The sequence below is a fragment of the Notolepis coatsorum genome (genome assembly GCF_963971535.1).
Source record: "Notolepis coatsorum genome assembly, chromosome: 3".
In the NCBI taxonomy this organism is placed as follows: domain Eukaryota; kingdom Metazoa; phylum Chordata; class Actinopteri; order Aulopiformes; family Paralepididae; genus Notolepis; species Notolepis coatsorum.
The window spans coordinates 29939302-29958155 of NC_140167.1; the positions used below are offsets into that span (position 1 = coordinate 29939302).

The window sequence follows — 18854 nt, forward strand, 5'->3', positions numbered from 1 at the left end:
ATTTAATTGTTATTTCTTTTATTAGCGATATCCATACATTTTTCATCCGTCCAGCCTGACGTTATCATTGGGAATGGCTCTGAGCTCGAAAAGGGCAAATACCGCCCCCTATCGTCTTCCGGATGGTAATGCACATCATTGGATTGGATTGAGTGAAAAAGTGCATCAGAGAAAAACTCCGGTCCAGGGTTTTCCCATCTCTGGCAAGCAGTGTCTGTTAACAGATTCACTGGCGAGGCTCGGAGCAGCTTTCGATTATGCGTTTCGGACTATAACGTTGGATCAATAAACGCGATCAATATTTGGAATGGCGATCAGGAATTGGATTCATCTTTTTGCAGAACATCTGATCTGAGGTAAGGAATCTATGTTACCAGTTTTGGGTTAATCAGAGTTGTTTTTCACAGCATTTACAACGTGTGTGTGTGGCGTTAGGCGCTGAGCACGGCACGAATAAATTATTTTTCAGCCCGCTTTTGTATCGTGCATAAGAACACAAATACTCTCGAAAATCTAGCGTTTATTCATAAACGATTCATAAATCAGCCGGAAAATGTCAACATGTTTTGTGTATTCCAGTAAATGGCTATTATCGCGGATTTCTCTGGAATTCTCCAAAATCTCCAAAGCTATACTCGTATTCAAAACGGTATAAAACGGAAATGTACTGATGAAAAAACAATCCGTTTCGTACATGTTGACTGCAAGCAAGTCATTGATAAGCGACGGGTGTATTAGACACATAGCCATAATTTAAGATATAGTTTAATCGCTCGCAAATGTGCTAAAGAGCACCTACGGGAGGCTGCAATTCGAAATTGGCCACCGTAAATGTCCAACCCCCCCCCCCCACCCCCTCCTAGTAGACAGTCTCCTCCCCACCGTATGTATATATTTTCTCCCACCCACCCACCCCCTCCTAATGTACAGTCTCCTCCCCATCATATGTATATATTTTCTGTTAGGATCTCTGGGTAACAGTACTGTATATTTGCATATCGTATATGTCACAAATGTAACAGTACTATATACCTGTATGTCATGTATGTCCCTATGTCATAAATGTCATGATGTCGTGTAGTTGTGTATGTCATAAATGTCACTATCAATTGAAAATGGGGGACCCTGATGTAAACAAGACAAACATCTTTCTCTGGTCTGCATCCCTTAACAATTGTGTGTATTGAGCCATACTCTATTGTACCCATTCTGCAATCTGTTAAATAACGTTTTCATTCATTCATTCCACACACACATCCAATTTGCTGTTGCTACCTGTTGGCCTAGACATCCAAAGGTCCCCCATGGATGTCTTAACATTGTACCTTGTTAGCAACATTCTCCTTTTCTTGTTGCCTGAGAACCTGTTATGTGTGCATGCGTGTGTGTGCATGCTCAGAGATACAGTAGTGTGTGTGTGCACATGTGAGTCGTTCGTGCCCGTCGAGGAGCAATTTGTCAGTCACACGGTGGAGAATAATTGTGTTCTGTTTTGAACTCACTGACTGGATTTCACATTTTGCCTTATCACCTCTGTGAATTTTTCCTTTTTGAACCCCCCCTCTCTCTCCTCTCATCTTTCTCTTTCTCATCTCTCCTGCCCTCTCGCTCTCTCTTTCTGATCCCCCTGTCTCTAGTCTGTGCACAACTTTCTTTGCTTCCTCACCTTGGACTGCTCCTTTGATCTTTCAAAGCAGAGACCCATGAAGGAGAAGGCAGAAAAAGAGGAACTCTGATATATTCTTGGCTGCTCTTCCCTTCTCTCTCTAAGTGATGATGAGGTCGGGCAGAAGGCCTGAGCAGCAGTGGAGGATGGTCAGTGCGAACCTGCCCTTGGTCGTCCTACGCAGCATCCATGATGCCTGTCATATTAACAAAACACTGGACCACAGCAGCCAAAAGTAACAGCTGCACAGACGCTGTTTGGCACCTGTCCAAGGTCTTTGTCTGTCTATTGTCCCCTGTCCGTCGCTCTCTCCCTATGGACATGTCTCCTGTCCCTCCCTCTCTCCCTCCCTATGGACATCTCTCCAACTGATTTTTAGATAGAAAGGTCAGGTCAAATAAAATAAGATTAGATAATAAAGCTTTAGTTTACCAGGAGAAAAATCAATGTTGTCGGTAGAGTATAACTGCAACTATGAATAGGATAGACATTTATTTTTAAAGCTGTACTGTCATTTTTGGGGGGAAACGAACCTCTGAATTTTTTTTTTTGTAATCTTTAGTATTAAATACATAAAGTGTTACAAAAGAAAGACTGGATCCCTGTTTGAGACTCGAAATGATGTGTTTGGCTGTGGTGCAGCTACCCTCCCACTACCTTTACCATACAAAGCATCCTCAGTCTAAGCACACCTCTGGTTCACTTTGTGTTCACAAAGGGTGATATTTTTGGAATTGTGCCGAGATTATAAACAATATTCAAGTAGCTAGTTATTGAAGAGGTAGCTAATCTTTTCTTCTCAGAACTACATGGTGCAGCTTTTTTATTTTTTATGTTACACTAACCTAAAATACGAAATTATTAAATATAGTATTACAGTACTTTGAGTCCCTTTAATGAAAGGTAATGTGACCTCCTAAAATCTCTGATATTATACAGCTGTGTAATTCCAGCACACATCTATACATCAATCAGATCATACTGATGGATTATGGCTTCAGACTGACAAGGTGTCAGTGGAATTTCATAAAAAAAAAGGGATTTTATCAAATGTGGCGGGTACTGCAGCTTTAATACATTTTCGTACAATACATTTTGAGTAGTCTAGGTGTGTCTGAACTCGTGTGAAGAATGAAAGAGATACGGTCATTATTTTCCTTTAGTCCAACACCATAATTATGCAGTACTGAGAAGGGAGACTGTAATGAGACTGGTGTTAGGAATTGTGTTGGCGGAGGACCCAAGTGCAGAACAGGACGAGGAGAAGGCAATAGGCAATAGCGAGACACGGAGCCAGGGTTGAATGTAAATGTATAATGCTTTACTTAGAGCACACAATAACGAGGGCACAGCAAAATGTCCGGCAGAGGGCAAACTACAAAAACAAAGAATAGTCTCATAAAGACAGGCAAAAACACTAAGGAGGTAAAAGAAGTAGAAAAGATATTGAGCCAGGCTGAAGCCAAGACATGAGACAAGAGTTCAAGAACCACCACCGCTCTGCCACAGGATGGCGCCAGAGTATTGTTCATAAGTGGAGGAATATTGTTCATGGGTGGAGGGAGTCCATGGGGAGGTGGGGAGGAGGGAGCAGCAGGCGAAGCCTGGCCAGGAAATGAAGAACCCTTACAACTAGGGATGTCCGATATTATCGGCCTACCGATATTGGCATTCAAATGTGATATCGGAAATTATCGGTATCGGTTTTCAAAATTATTTGTATTAATATTTGTTTTACATTTATTTAACCTTTATTTACCCAGGCAAGCAAGTAAGAACAAATTCAGATTTTATCTATTGTCAAAAGTATGCATAATGTTGTGTTAATTCCACGACAAGAGACATGTAATGTTAATTACCTGAAATTATTCAGTTTTTGGGGGGGGGGGGGGGGGGGGTATCGGAAATTAAGAGTTGGACAATATCGGTATATCAGTATCGGTAAAAAAGCCAATATCGAACATCCCTACTTACAACTGGTTAGATTTACGACAAGACTTACTCGTTAGTTGAAAAAAGGAAGACAAAAAAAAAGGATCCAGCATTATTTTTTTTACAGTGTAATGGATTCCTACATGAGCGGCTTCAAGGACCAACCTTGTATCCTCTGAGTCATCTGAATTTAAATTTAAAAGCACAAATACATGAAGTGCATCTGTTCATCTTTTCTAGTCATCAAAAGGTTTACTTGTGAACGCCGTCGCTGAGCTAATTAGAGAGGAGAGCAAGAGAGAGAGAGAGAGAGAGCAGTGTCGTACTAAACTGACAAGGTGTTTTATATATATTAAAGTTAATGAAACACACAGAGTCTTTCTATATATATATATATATATATATATATATATATATATATATATATATATATATATATATATATATATATATATATATATATATATATATATACACACACACACAGTAGGTACTTCATCAATCTGTCCTGAGGGAAATTGGGGTCTTTGTCAGCAGCTGAGTAGCCAAAATCACAAACACCTCAATGTGTGTGTATATGTATATGTTGTATATACTCATGGGAGAGGGCTGGCGGGCCCTCCAGGAGCCCAGGTGCTGTTGCGCCACTGAGGGGGAACAGAACACCTGGTTCTCTAACAACCTGCACTCAGAAGCCTTCATATTCACAGACTGCGTTTGGCTCCACACTCTCACACTGGCAGTAGAACTCCCACGCAAATGTTGGGAAATGAAGCCTGACACACGATCTTTCTGTTGTCGCCGTATCCCAGCCATTGTCACTCAAATTACCTCCCCCTCACTCTCACTTGCTGTGTGTGTGTGTGTGTGTGTGTGTGTGTGTGTGTGTGTGTGTGTGTGTGTGTGTGTGTGTGTGTGTGTGTGTGTGTGTGTGTGTGTGTGTATGTGTATGTGGGTGCTTGTGTATGGTACCTATATATCTGTTTGTGTGTGTGTGTGTGTGTGTTTGTGTGTGTGTGTGTGTGTGTGCATGTGAGCATGCGTGAGTGTGTGTGTATTTGTGTGTGTCCATGTTACAGTAGGTAGATACTACTTAAAGCCAATGCAAGACAGGAATAGATTATATATATATAAGAGAGAGAGAGAAAGAGAGAGAGAGAGAGAGAGAGAGAGAGAGAGAGAGAGAAAAAAAAGATGCAACCATTTATTTATGGGAAACACCAAACCGTAAAACACACACACAAATCACTTGTGTCTATCTGATTCCTGTCCAGCTATTGGTTTTCTAAATACATTCCTTACAAACACAGCTCTTCAAAGGTTAGGTTAGGTTTACTTTATTTGTTCAAGGGGGACAGTGTACATTAATAAAACATTTTACAGATGTAAATGCACCCAATTTGAGCCAAAAGGCTAATTTCCATTGGCAGTCCCCCTGCCAGAAGGTACAGGCTAAAATCCTGTGTAAAAAAAGGGTTAGCAATAAAAACAGAATAAAATCAAGATAAATAACATTAGAATAAAAACACAACAAAAGCACATAGTAGGGATACAGGTCACAATACAGTCATGGACACAAGGACAGAGCACATCATGACATATTAAGAGACCCAGACATAGACAGACGCACCATATCCACACACACACATACACACACAGACACCTCAGTGTTGACAGTTCTGGTTTTCAATGAGCCATTCCCTACCCCTGCACTTGAATGAATGGTATGATGTGGACACTCTAATTGTTTGAGGAATTGAGTTCCATTGGTGGGATGCTCTGTATGAGAAGACGGGAGAACTTCTTATGAGCTCTCTGTCCTGACTCTGCACGCCTAGTGAACTACGCAGCCTCTCTCCCCCACTGCAGGGGGTCATTCTAGTGAGCCGGAGTTTTAGCTACCATTTGACCTGATGGGGGGGGGGGGGGGGGGATAGTTTATTTCCACTGTTTCATTCACTCAAAGTTGGCCAATGACTGAATGAATACAGGATATATTTAGAGTGACTACTCTGATCATAGGTTTCACTTTCACTGGGGAACACGCCCCCAAATCAAAGTAAATGGTAAATGGCTGCTTTTTTATATAGTGCTTTTATCCAAAGCGCTTTACAATTTGTTACTCACATTTTACCCATTCACTCACCGACGGCGGAGGCAACCTGCTCATCGGGAGCAATTAATGGTTAAGTGTCTTGCTCAAGGACACATCGACACGCTGCCCGGGAGGAGCGGGAATTGAACCGGGAACCTCCGGATTGCCAGACGACTGCTCTACCTCCCGAGCCACTGTCTGTCGCCCCTCAAAGTGTAGTCATTGATTGGTTTGGAGATATTTCACTCACAACGGTCAACTCACTGAGTGGTCAGCGGGGCGCACACAACAGAGAGAGGTTCTGTAAAATTTAAAAAATATTTAAAAAAAAATTATAATTAAACGGATGCTCCAATCAGAGCAGAGCAATACAAGTTGGTTACATTACCAACACTATCGCCGCCCCTCCTGTCGGCAGCGGCAACGGGGGGGGGGGGGGGGGGGGGGGGCTAGCATGGTGCAGCATATAATATATTAAGTAACTGACTTATATGTAACAAAACAAAATTATGAAATCATATTTTTAATTTATGCAACTGATGATGACCGTTTTCCGCTTGTTGTGTGATTTGATTGGTTGGTTCGTATCATTGCAAGTGTGATTGCATGCGTCAGATGCATGATAACGTTAACGTCTAGCACTCTACTAGTAACAGTTACAATTTACAAGTGTTGCATCGATTAAGTTAGGTGAAATACAATACGTTTGTGGCACAATTTGTTTTAAAGCTAATTATGGACCGCTTTACTTTTGTTATCGCAAAAAAACGAGGGAGAGTGGATGATGTTGGTACTTGGTAACGTTAGCACACACTGCCATAGCTGCCGTCACTGGCGGCAAAAAACCTGGTGGTCCTGTGGATTTAAGCCAAGATCCAGCTGAGAGACCGAGGTGTCCTCAATTAAAGTCTTACCCGACTAGAAAATTTGGATCTCAATCAACTCTTGGTTCGAACAATACCCATGGTTGGAATACTCGCTCTCAGTTGATGCTGCTTGCTTTCTGTTATGCATGTTCGCTGCAAATCCCAACAACAGGAAGATCGTTCTCCTGTGACTGGTGAGTACCAGTCTTTGTTGATATGCAGGTTTAAATGACTTATTCATTATGATTAAGAAGACTTTGACATTCTTATGTCTAGTGACTCCACAATGCAGCCTGTAGCCAACTCTGTCAGCTAAACAGGAAATGTCTTCTGTAACATTAGCTACGATTTGTTTTGTGAGTGAATGTTTTCTTTTTGAAGCTCAGAAAGACTGTATGAACTAGCTGCATTAATATTGTAAGTTAGTGTTGCGAGCTGAAAATAGGCTACTTCTTATGTGCTGTGTGCCTCTGGCTAGCTACAGCTGGCAGGCAGCTGCTAGCTAGCGGGAGTGGTGTATTCCTGTTTCCACAGTAGCGTAAGATTTCTCTGCATTACCATATTCAACTCTAGCCAGTGCTACAGTCATTTCTTTCCGTGGGTAACAATATTATAACTTGTTTGGCTTGTTACTGGCATGCTGCGTTTTTTTAATGGGTGTTCTAGCAGCGACAATTCTACATGTGTGTGTGTGTGTGTGTGCATGCATGTGTGCGTGCACGCGCGCGTGTGTGTCAGTCGCTGTTCATTTCCTATAGTGCTGAAATGTGTGCGTTTGACTCCAGGCTATGGCTATTGCATACGGTTTATCTTGGGCGTGGGGCATTTTGAGCACCCACCGACAGAAACATAAATCTGCGCCTATATGTTCACAGCATTTTGTAAATCCACAGATTCTTTCTGTGGTGACTATGATATGGATTGTGATTGTTTGTTCGTGCTTGTTGTCATACACTTTTTGTATGCATTTGATTTGTTCATTCTAAATTCACGGAATGAATTGTGCTTGCATTGGTGTATAACGCTAAACATTTAGTAACATGCATTTTCAATTATGTAGCCTATATTAGCCCGGAATGATTGAATGCCGTTATTTAGTTTGTTATTGTTTGTTGCATTAAAATTCATTAGCACCTGCTATAAACAATCCAGCCCCCCCGTAGCTCCCCTAATCACAATTCTCTGGCGCCACTGCTGCCTGTCGGCAACATCAAATAAACTCATCAGCCTCATCAGCCGCTCTACAGACCTTCTCCTGTCTCCACCACTCTAACAGAAGTTATACAGACCTCCTCCTGTCTCCACCACTCTAACAGAAGTTATACAGACCTCCTCCTGTCTCCACTCTAACAGAAGTTATACAGACCTCCTCCTGTCTCCACCACTCTAACAGAAGTTATACAGACCTCCTCCTGTCTCCACCACTCTAACAGAAGTGTTACAGACCTCCTCCTGTCTCCACCACTCTAACAGAAGTTATACAGACCTCCTCCTGTCTCCACCACTCTAACAGAAGTGTTACAGACCTCCTCCTGTCTCCTCCACTCTAACAGAAGTTATACAGACCTCCTCCTGTCTCCACTCTAACAGAAGTGTTACAGACCTCCTCCTGTCTCCACCACTCTAACAGAAGTTATACAGACCTCCTCCTGTCTCCACCACTCTAACAGAAGTGTTACAGACCTCCTCCTGTCTCCACTACTCTAACAGAAGTTATACAGACCTCCTCCTGTCTCCACCACTCTAACAGAAGTTATACAGACCTCCTCCTGTCTCCACCACTCTAACAGAAGTTATACAGACCTCCTCCTGTCTCCACCACTCTAACAGAAGTTATACAGACCTCCTCCTGTCTCCACCACTCTAACAGAAGTTATACAGACCTCCTCCTGTCTCCACCACTCTAACAGAAGTTATACAGACCTCCTCCTGTCTCCACCACTCTAACAGAAGTTATACAGACCTCCTCCTGTCTCCACCACTCTAACAGAAGTTATACAGACCTCCTGTCTCCACCACTCTAACAGAAGTTATACAGACCTCCTCCTGTCTCCACTCTAACAGAAGTTATACAGACCTCCTCCTGTCTCCACTCTAACAGAAGTTATACAGACCTCCTCCTGTCTCCACCACTCTAACAGAAGTTATACAGACCTCCTCCTGTCTCCACCACTCTAACAGAAGTTATACAGACCTCCTCCTGTCTCCACCACTCTAACAGAAGTGTTACAGACCTCCTCCTGTCTCCACCACTCTAACAGAAGTTATACAGACCTCCTCCTGTCTCCACCACTCTAACAGAAGTTATACAGACCTCCTCCTGTCTCCACCACTCTAACAGAAGTTATACAGACCTCCTCCTGTCTCCACCACTCTAACAGAAGTTATACAGACCTCCTCCTGTCTCCACCACTCTAACGGAAGTTATACAGACCTCCTCCTGTCTCCACCACTCTAACAGAAGTTATACAGACCTCCTCCTGTCTCCACCACTCTAACAAAAGTGTTACAGACCTCCTCCTGTCTCCACCACTCTAACAGAAGTTATACAGACATCCTCCTGTCTCCACTCTAACAGAAGTTATACAGACCTCCTCCTGTCTCCACCACTCTAACAGAAGTTATACAGACCTCCTCCTGTCTCCACCACTCTAACAGAAGTTATACAGACCTCCTGTCTCCACCACTCTAACAGAAGTTATACAGACCTCCTGTCTCCACCACTCTAACAGAAGTTATACAGACCTCCTCCTGTCTCCACCACTCTAACAGAAGTTATACAGACCTCCTCCTGTCTCCACCACTCTAACAGAAGTTATACAGACCTCCTCCTGTCTCCACCACTCTAACAGAAGTTATACAGACCTCCTCCTGTCTCCACCACTCTAACAGAAGTTATACAGACCTCCTCCTGTCTCCACCACTCTAACAGAAGTTATACAGACCTTCTCCTGTCTCCACCACTCTAACAGAAGTGTTACAGACCTCCTCCTGTCTCCACCACTCTAACAGAAGTTATACAGACCTCCTCCTGTCTCCACCACTCTAACAGAAGTTATACAGACCTCCTCCTGTCTCCACCACTCTAACAGAAGTTATACAGACCTTCTCCTGTCTCCACCACTCTAACAGAAGTGTTACAGACCTCCTCCTGTCTCCACCACTCTAACAGAAGTTATACAGACCTCCTGTCTCCACTCTAACAGAAGTTATACAGACCTCCTCCTGTCTCCTCCACTCTAACAGAAGTTATACAGACCTCCTGTCTCCACTCTAACAGAAGTTATACAGACCTCCTCCTGTCTCCACCACTCTAACAGAAGTTATACAGACCTCCTCCTGTCTCCACCACTCTAACAGAAGTTATACAGACCTCCTCCTGTCTCCACCACTCTAACAGAAGTTATACAGACCTCCTCCTGTCTCCTCCACTCTAACAGAAGTTATACAGACCTCCTCCTGTCTCCACCACTCTAACAGAAGTTATACAGACCTCCTCCTGTCTCCTCCACTCTAACAGAAGTTATACAGACCTCCTCCTGTCTCCACCACTCTAACAGAAGTTATACAGACCTCCTCCTGTCTCCACCACTCTAACAGAAGTTATACAGACCTCCTCCTGTCTCCACCACTCTAACAGAAGTTATACAGACCTCCTCCTGTCTCCACCACTCTAACAGAAGTTATACAGACCTCCTCATGTCTCCACCACTCTAACAGAAGTGTTACAGACCTCCTCCTGTCTCCACTCTAACAGAAGTTATACAGACCTCCTCCTGTCTCCACCACTCTAACAGAAGTGTTACAGACCTCCTCCTGTCTCCACTACTCTAACAGAAGTTATACAGACCTCCTCCTGTCTCCACCACTCTAACAGAAGTTATACAGACCTCCTGTCTCCACCACTCTAACAGAAGTTATACAGACCTCCTCCTGTCTCCACCACTCTAACAGAAGTTATACAGACCTCCTCCTGTCTCCACCACTCTAACAGAAGTTATACAGACCTCCTCATGTCTCCTCCACTCTAACAGAAGTTATACAGACCTCCTCCTGTCTCCACCACTCTAACAGAAGTTATACAGACCTCCTGTCTCCACTCTAACAGAAGTTATACAGACCTCCTCCTGTCTCCACCACTCTAACAGAAGTTATACAGACCTCCTCCTGTCTCCACTCTAACAGAAGTTATACAGACCTCCTCCTGTCTCCACTCTAACAGAAGTTATACAGACCTCCTGTCTCCACCACTCTAACAGAAGTTATACAGACCTCCTCCTGTCTCCACTACTCTAACAGAAGTTATACAGACCTCCTCCTGTCTCCACCACTCTAACAGAAGTTATACAGACCTCCTCCTGTCTCCACCACTCTAACAGAAGTTATACAGACCTCCTCCTGTCTCCACCACTCTAACAGAAGTTATACAGACCTCCTCCTGTCTCCACCACTCTAACAGAAGTGTTACAGACCTCCTCCTGTCTCCACCACTCTAACAGAAGTTATACAGACCTCCTCCTGTCTCCACTCTAACAGAAGTTATACAGACCTCCTCCTGTCTCCACCACTCTAACAGAAGTTATACAGACCTCCTCCTGTCTCCACCACTCTAACAGAAGTTATACAGACCTCCTCCTGTCTCCACTCTAACAGAAGTTATACAGACCTCCTCCTGTCTCCACCACTCTAACAGAAGTTATACAGACCTCCTCCTGTCTCCACCACTCTAACAGAAGTTATACAGACCTCCTCCTGTCTCCACCACTCTAACAGAAGTTATACAGACCTCCTCCTGTCTCCACCACTCTAACAGAAGTTATACAGACCTCCTCCTGTCTCCACCACTCTAACAGAAGTTATACAGACCTCCTCCTGTCTCCACCACTCTAACAGAAGTTATACAGACCTCCTCCTGTCTCCACCACTCTAACAGAAGTTATACAGACCTCCTCCTGTCTCCACTCTAACAGAAGTTATACAGACCTCCTGTCTCCACCACTCTAACAGAAGTTATACAGACCTCCTGTCTCCACTCTAACAGAAGTTATACAGACCTCCTCCTGTCTCCACCACTCTAACAGAAGTTATACAGACCTCCTCCTGTCTCCACTCTAACAGAAGTTATACAGACCTCCTCCTGTCTCCACTACTCTAACAGAAGTTATACAGACCTCCTGTCTCCACCACTCTAACAGAAGTTATACAGACCTCCTCCTGTCTCCACTCTAACAGAAGTTATACAGACCTCCTCCTGTCTCCACCACTCTAACAGAAGTGTTACAGACCTCCTCCTGTCTCCACCACTCTGACAGAAGTGTTACAGACCTCCTCCTGTCTCCACCACTCTAACAGAAGTGTTACAGACCTCCTCCTGTCTCCACCACTCTAACAGAAGTGTTACAGACCTCCTCCTGTCTCCACCACTCTAACAGAAGTTATACAGACCTCCTCCTGTCTCCACCACTCTAACAGAAGTTATACAGACCTCCTCCTGTCTCCACCACTCTAACAGAAGTGTTACAGACCTCCTCCTGTCTCCACCACTCTAACAGAAGTGTTACAGACCTCCTCCTGTCTCTGCCCTTTCAGAGTGAGTGATGGGTCCCAGCCGGACAGGTGGGTGTAAATGAGAGAAAGAGAGGGGAAGGCCCCAGCCAAAAGCACATCGATTTGCCTCCATCCACAGGCCTCAACACTGTAGCCCCTCTGCACTCCTAACAAATCCCCCTCCCCCATCCTCCCTTACCGTGGAGAAATCAGGAGGAGGGCCTTGGGAGGCACATCAATACATAATGACGCGTGCACCCTGGCTGCTGTATTCATGAGTTGTGGTCAGTGAGGGCGAGCGTCGGGAGCATTCTGTTGTGAAACTTCATTTCACGCTTTGCGTCCCCATTGATTTTTTATTGGCCTATGGACCAAATCAATGAAGAAATTGTCAACAGGCCAAATAGCCTGCTGTACTCACTGTCTTGAAGTGAGTGGGGGACCGCGGGGGAGAGAATTACTTTGGAACTTTTCTGTGTGTGTGTGTGTGAACTTGTGCGTATGTGTGTGTGCTTGTATTACTGTACTTGAGAATGAGGTTGAGTTCGGGACATAAGAAGTGAGGACGCTTTGGGGAAGTCAGGACAATTTGGAACACGCCAACATTATGGGAGACGCGCTTACCATCTTCTCCAGAGTCAGACAAAAAGATAGATACCAATTTCCTCTCTGTGCGTTCAGTAGAAAGCTATCCTGCTGCAAACTAGCCTAGCCTATCCATATCCGCATCCATTGCAGCCAGCTTACAGCCGGGTAGCTGCGTTTTTATGAATGAAAATGGGGGACCCTGATGTAAACAAGACAAACGTCTTTCTCTGGTCTGCATCCCCTTAACAATTGTGTGTATTGAGCCGTACTGTATTGTACCCATTCTGCAATCTGTTAAATAAAGTTTTCATTCATTAATTAATTAATTCATTCATTCATTCATTCATTCATTCATTCATTCAGCTTTCTACTGAACGCACATAGAGGAAATTGGTATCTATCTTCTTGTCTGACTCTGGAGAAGACGGTAAGCGCATTTCCCATAATGTTTGTGTGTTCTTTTAAGATTAGGTTTAGGTCCTAGGGAATGAATGTTGTCAATGGAATGGTTTCACAAGTATAGAAATACAAGTTCATGTGTGTGTGTGAATACGCATGTGTGTCTGTATATTTCATAAAGTGTCCAATGTGCATGTGTGTGTGTATTGGTTACCTTTACTCTTGGAGGCCTGTGTCTCGGCCTCTTTGGGCGTGCGGAAGCGCAGTGGTTCGCTGAGCGGGCTGGGCCCGGTCATGCTGATGGACTGGACGTGCACAATGTAGTCCGTCTCTTCCTCCAAGTCCCATAATGCACAGGAGCGTGTGGTGGTGTTGACCTCCTGGATGAAACGCAGCATGCGCACGTCTTTCTTCTGTCGAGAGCGGCACACAGGAGGACTTTAGTTAGCTATGTCCACACGACGCAAAATACCTTGTGTCCTCAGACCTATTCTATCAATCTACTTATAAGTTACACATGAAATATATCTTGTTTCACAGACAGGCACAAGGCACTGCATACATAATGCATCACTGTAGTTTACTTCCGTGTTCTTCTTTAATAGTAGCCAGACAGGGAGAGCAGTGCTGAAGTTTGTACAATGCAGGGGGGAGAAGAAATGGCTGGTAGACGGGGCTTTCAGCAAAGCCCTCTGGGACTTGTAGTGTGGGCTCAGTGAATGCATACTGGCGGTGGATAGTGGCCTTGAGTGCATTGAAGAGAGAGATCGCAATTGATATTAATATGTAGCAAAGAAATCACTGACCTATCAGGTATCATTGTTTTGAATTATAAAGAGAGTTGATAATATGATTAAATATGACTACCATCGCTAAAAGGATAATATTACACACTGTATTGTACCCATTCTGCAATCTGTTAATAAAGTTTTTCAATCAATCAATTCAGAGAGAGAGAGAGAGAGAGAGCATGTGAAATCATCACGGTTTGTGCTGGATAGCTTGAGCGTACATGTTTGAGAGAGACTTTGTGTGTTTGTGCGCGTGCCGTGCACACATGCACGCCGGCAGGAAATGAGATCACGTTTCCCCTGTCACACGGCGCCGTACCGCTGCTGTCAGAGAGGAGATGACTGATCCATTTGGATGATTCTGGCGATAAGACCCCATGAAACCATCTTCACACACCAACAGCCTCATACTGAGACCGGGACGCAACAGCGAGACCCAGACAGGACAGCAAACAAGTGGAGACAGATACTAATTAATCTCCTAGGTGTGTGTGTGTGTGTTTGACTAGTGTACTAGTATGAGTGGATAAGTGTGTGTGTGTGTGTGTGTGTGTGTGTGTGTGTGTGTGTGTGTGTGTGTGTGTGTGTGTGTGTGTGTGTATTTGTGCATGTGTGTGTGGAGGAATTTACCATGAGTAAGGATGTACTCAGTCAGATGTAGAACACAGGTTTATTTAGCTCAAACAGAATATCAAGTACAAAATAGGTCGAGAGTTATTGCTGGATGACTCCAGGAGTGACGAGGCCTAGTATCACTCCAAATAGCTCTAGAATCCACTTAAACCTTTATAGTAGAGAGAAAGGGATTGTGGATACGGGCTATGTATTGGGTTGGAGGGGGGCCAGAAGGGGGGAGGGGGGAGTTAGAAGGTGGGGGGGGGGGTATCAGGTGAGAGACAAAAGGTGGATTATGAATGGGGGAGGGTAGACAGATTGGAGAGGTGTGGGGGGAATAACAAGAATGGGGGGGGGGGGGTAACATGACTGGGAGATTGTTTGAGGGGGGAGGGGTTCATTATTCCACATGTGTATAGTTAATTATGTATTTGTACATCCGTTTGTATACAATATGTATGTATGTGTGCGTGTGTGTGTGTGTGTGTGATCGGCCTGGCGAGAGTGAGATGTGTGTGTGTGTTTGTGTTCTGGTATACTGTAAATACATGTATATATTGTATTTGTAAATGTGTGTGTATATAATCTCTACAGGATGTGCGTATAATGTGCATGTATCTGTGGGTATCTTTTCTATTATCTATTCTATTGTGTGTGTGTGTGTGTGTGTGTGTGTGTGTGTGTGTGTGTGTGTGTGTGTGTGTGTGTGTGTGTATATGTCTGTGAGTTTGTGTGTGTGTGTGTTTGTATGTATGTATGTATGTATGTATGTATGTATGTATGTATGTATGTATGTATGTATGTATGTATGTATGTATGTATGTATGTATGTATGTATGTATGTATGTATGTATGTATGTATGTATGTATGTATGTATGTATGTATGTATGTATGTATGTATGTGTTTGTGTTCTGGTATACTGTAAATAATAATAATAATAACTTTATTTGTATAGCACTTTTCATACAGAGGTTGCAGTTCAAAGTGCTTCACAACAGTAAAAAATACAGGCATAAGCGAGCATAAAAAGATAGACAGGTAGAATCACAGTGTTTCACATTAGGATCTAGCATCCCAATAGGCTCTCCGCTTACAGTTTTCAGTAACACAAATAGTAAAAATAGTTTAAAATGATTCAGTTTAAAAATAGTAAAATAAAAATAAAATAAAATAAAATAAAAATTATAAAATAGAACGGACATAAAAAATACAGGCATGAGCGAGCATAGCAAGATATGGCAAGTGACAACAATGCATAAAGTTTACAGACAATCCATGCTGATTGATCTGCCATAAGCAAGTGAAAGTTTACAGACAATCCATGCTGATTGATCTGCCATAAGCAAGTGAAGATTACAGTCTGTTCTAACAAACCAAACTGCCATGTATTAAAGTTTACAGACAATCCATGCTGAAATACATGTATATATTGTATTTGTAAATCTGTGTGTACATTATCTACAGGATAATAATAATAATAATAATAATAATAATAATAATAATAATAATAATAATAATAATAATAATAATAATAATAATAATAATAATAATACATAATAATAATAATAATAATACATAATAATAATAATAATAATAATAATAATAATAATAATAATAATAATAATAATAATAATAATAATAATAATAATAATAATAATAATAATAATAATAATATTAATAATAATAATAATAATAATGCATTTTATTTAAAGGCGCCTTTCTGAGCACCCAAGGTCGCTGTACAGGGTTAAAAACAAATACAATTACACACAGTAAAAACACAGTATTACAGAGTTACATAGTTACATAGGGGAGCAGTTATAATAAACTTAAAATTAAAGTGAATATGCCAGAATGAACAGATGTGTTTTGAGATGGGAAACAAAGGTGGGGGGGTTATCTATTTCACAGATGTCTTGTGGTAGGGAATTCCAGAGGCGAGAAGTTCTGTGAGATAAGGAGGGGCTAGGTTATGGAGGGCCTTGAAAGTGAGTAGTAATACAGGCAGCCAGTGAAGTTGGTGGAGAACAGGAGTGATGTGGTTGGTGGAGGGAGTTCTAGTGATAATTCGGGCGGCTGAGTTTTCGACCAGTTGGAGTTTATAGAGGTACTTGTGTGGGAGACCAATGAGGAGGGAGTTACAGTAATCCAGGCGGGATGTGACCAGGGCGTGAACAAGAATAGCGGTGCTGGTGGGTGTAAGTGAGGGGCGGAGACAATTTATGTTGCGTAGGTGGAAGTAAGCGGACCGTGTGATGTTATTTATGTGGGATTTGAATGACAGTGTGAATGACAGGATGACACCCAAACTCTTAACCTGAGGGGAGGGGAAGACTGTACAGTTGTTAATGGTGGGATGTGCGTATATGTGCAGTTATCTGTTTACTGTATCAGGGTGTATATTTTCTATTATCTATACTATTGTGTGTGTGTGTGTTTTTTATGTCTGTGAGTTTGTGTGTGTGTGCTTGTGTCTCTGTGTCTGTGTGTGTGTGCGTGTGTGTGTGTGTGTGTGTGCGTGTCTGTGTGTGTGTGCTCCCGGGGGCCCACCTGCTGTGTGATGGCGAAGCCGATGACGGGGTCCCCCTCGGGGATGTCCCATGTGACCACGGCGGAGTTGCCCTTCAGCGCCTTGATGGTCACATTGACTGGAGCCGCCAGACTGTCTGTAGACAGAGAGAGAGAGAGAGAGAGAGAGAGAGAGAGAGAGAAGAGAGAGAGAGAGAGAGAGAGAGAGACAAAATAAAGACAGAGAGAAAGGGATTATGGGTAGATCGGGCTAGGTGTTGGGTTGGAGGGGGGCCAGGAGGGTGGGTGGGTGAGTTAGAAGGGAGTATCAGGTGAGATACAAAAGGTGGATAAATGGGGGAGGGTAGACAGATTGGAGAGGTTTGGGGGAATAACAAGAATGGGGGGGGGGGGGGTTGGAACATGTCTGGGAGATTGTTTGAGGGGGGGGGGGATCATTATTCCACAGTGTTCTGAGGCTCTCTTCAGTCTCAAAATAAGGTGTGGAAATGGCCACCAGCGTGCCGTGTGCCGGTGCCGTGTTCAGTTCAGCCGCACAAACAAGGGCCCGAAGGAATCCATTACGTACGGTGGAATCAATGACAAGAGTATATGGGGAAATAAAAACAACACGTACAATGCAATACAAGAGCCTTGGGTACAGATAGATCATAGCTAGTACAATGCAATACAATACAAGCGCCATGGTTACAGATAAATACAGATCTAACATCTCTCTCTCTCTCTCTCTCCCACGTACACCTATGTACCCCTCATTTGTGGCTTCTCAAGGGGGTCCTCCCATCTCAATGCCAAACCAATGTCCACCGGCCCTACTGATCCAGAACCAGAGTGGGCTGAGCCCAGCTGACCCACTGCTCCAGAGAGAGGAAGCTGAGGCCCACTGCTCCAGAGAGAGGAAGCTGAGGGAAATGTTATCTATGTCCATCTGTGTTAAATCTCTGTACAGCTTTTGACTAGTTAATATGATCAACTAGTAAACTAGCTACAGCCCAGACACTAGGCTACAGGCTACAGACAGTGTCTCTTTAACAACGACCAAGGTTAGGAGATGACATTTGGCCTATCTCTTCACTAGTGTGGAGCCATAACATAAGCCCTAGCCGTCTTTGTTATTTCATTCTCTCACTAGGGCATATTTTGTTTACCTTTTCTGTCATATCTGGTATCTCATGTACGTCATATCGATTATGCATTTAATGTGTGTCTGACCAAGAGCTCTTTGTCACTTTCTGGTCAGACGCTTGTGTGTTTCTGATGATAAACTGATCTCTGGAAGCAGATATTAAACTATGTTCTATATTTTTATACAAACTGACTCAATCTGAATTCCTACAGCTTACTGTCATGGCTCATTTACCCCTCGAGTCAACCTTCAAAAAACCCACTAGCTGTCTCTCTAGTGACCGAAACTGCGATCTCAGTAAAACATATCTTTTTCATGTATTGTTCCAATTTTCTTTCATGAATATCATTATTAACTTCAGTCCTCACCATACATATCGAATATTTATTCATTTTCAGGATTTTAACCATTTCTTAGGTTAGGGTTAGGGTTGGGGTTAGGGTTAGGGGGTTAGGGTTAATAATAATAATGCAGGACCTGCTCAGAGGTCTTTAATTGGCATGCAATTATCCTCAACACACACACACCGGAACACACACGTATGCATTGTCTCTGTAGGATCGCCGATGCGATTCGTCTCTGCAATTAACCCATCCCGTCGTCCTTCCCCCCCAAGGGCAGCCGGGAGCAGACAGGCGTCAACGTGAGCCGTGCCAGGGGACCAATCCAAGTGCTCCTGTCCGTCTTCGTCAAGGACG

At 43.3% G+C, this 18854-nt stretch overlaps 1 protein-coding gene across 1 annotated transcript in view; it reads right to left on the bottom strand.

Moving 5' to 3' along the window:
* Nucleotides 1-18854, bottom strand: part of fndc5a (fibronectin type III domain containing 5a) — a gene marked incomplete at both ends in the record, with an annotated part of 136519 nt that overhangs the window by 40326 nt on the left and 77339 nt on the right. The window contains 2 exons of the mRNA XM_084310497.1: nt 13308-13506; nt 17052-17167. Of these exons, the coding sequence (XP_084166623.1) occupies nt 13308-13506; nt 17052-17167 (315 nt within the window). The remainder of the gene's footprint in view (nt 1-13307; nt 13507-17051; nt 17168-18854) is intronic.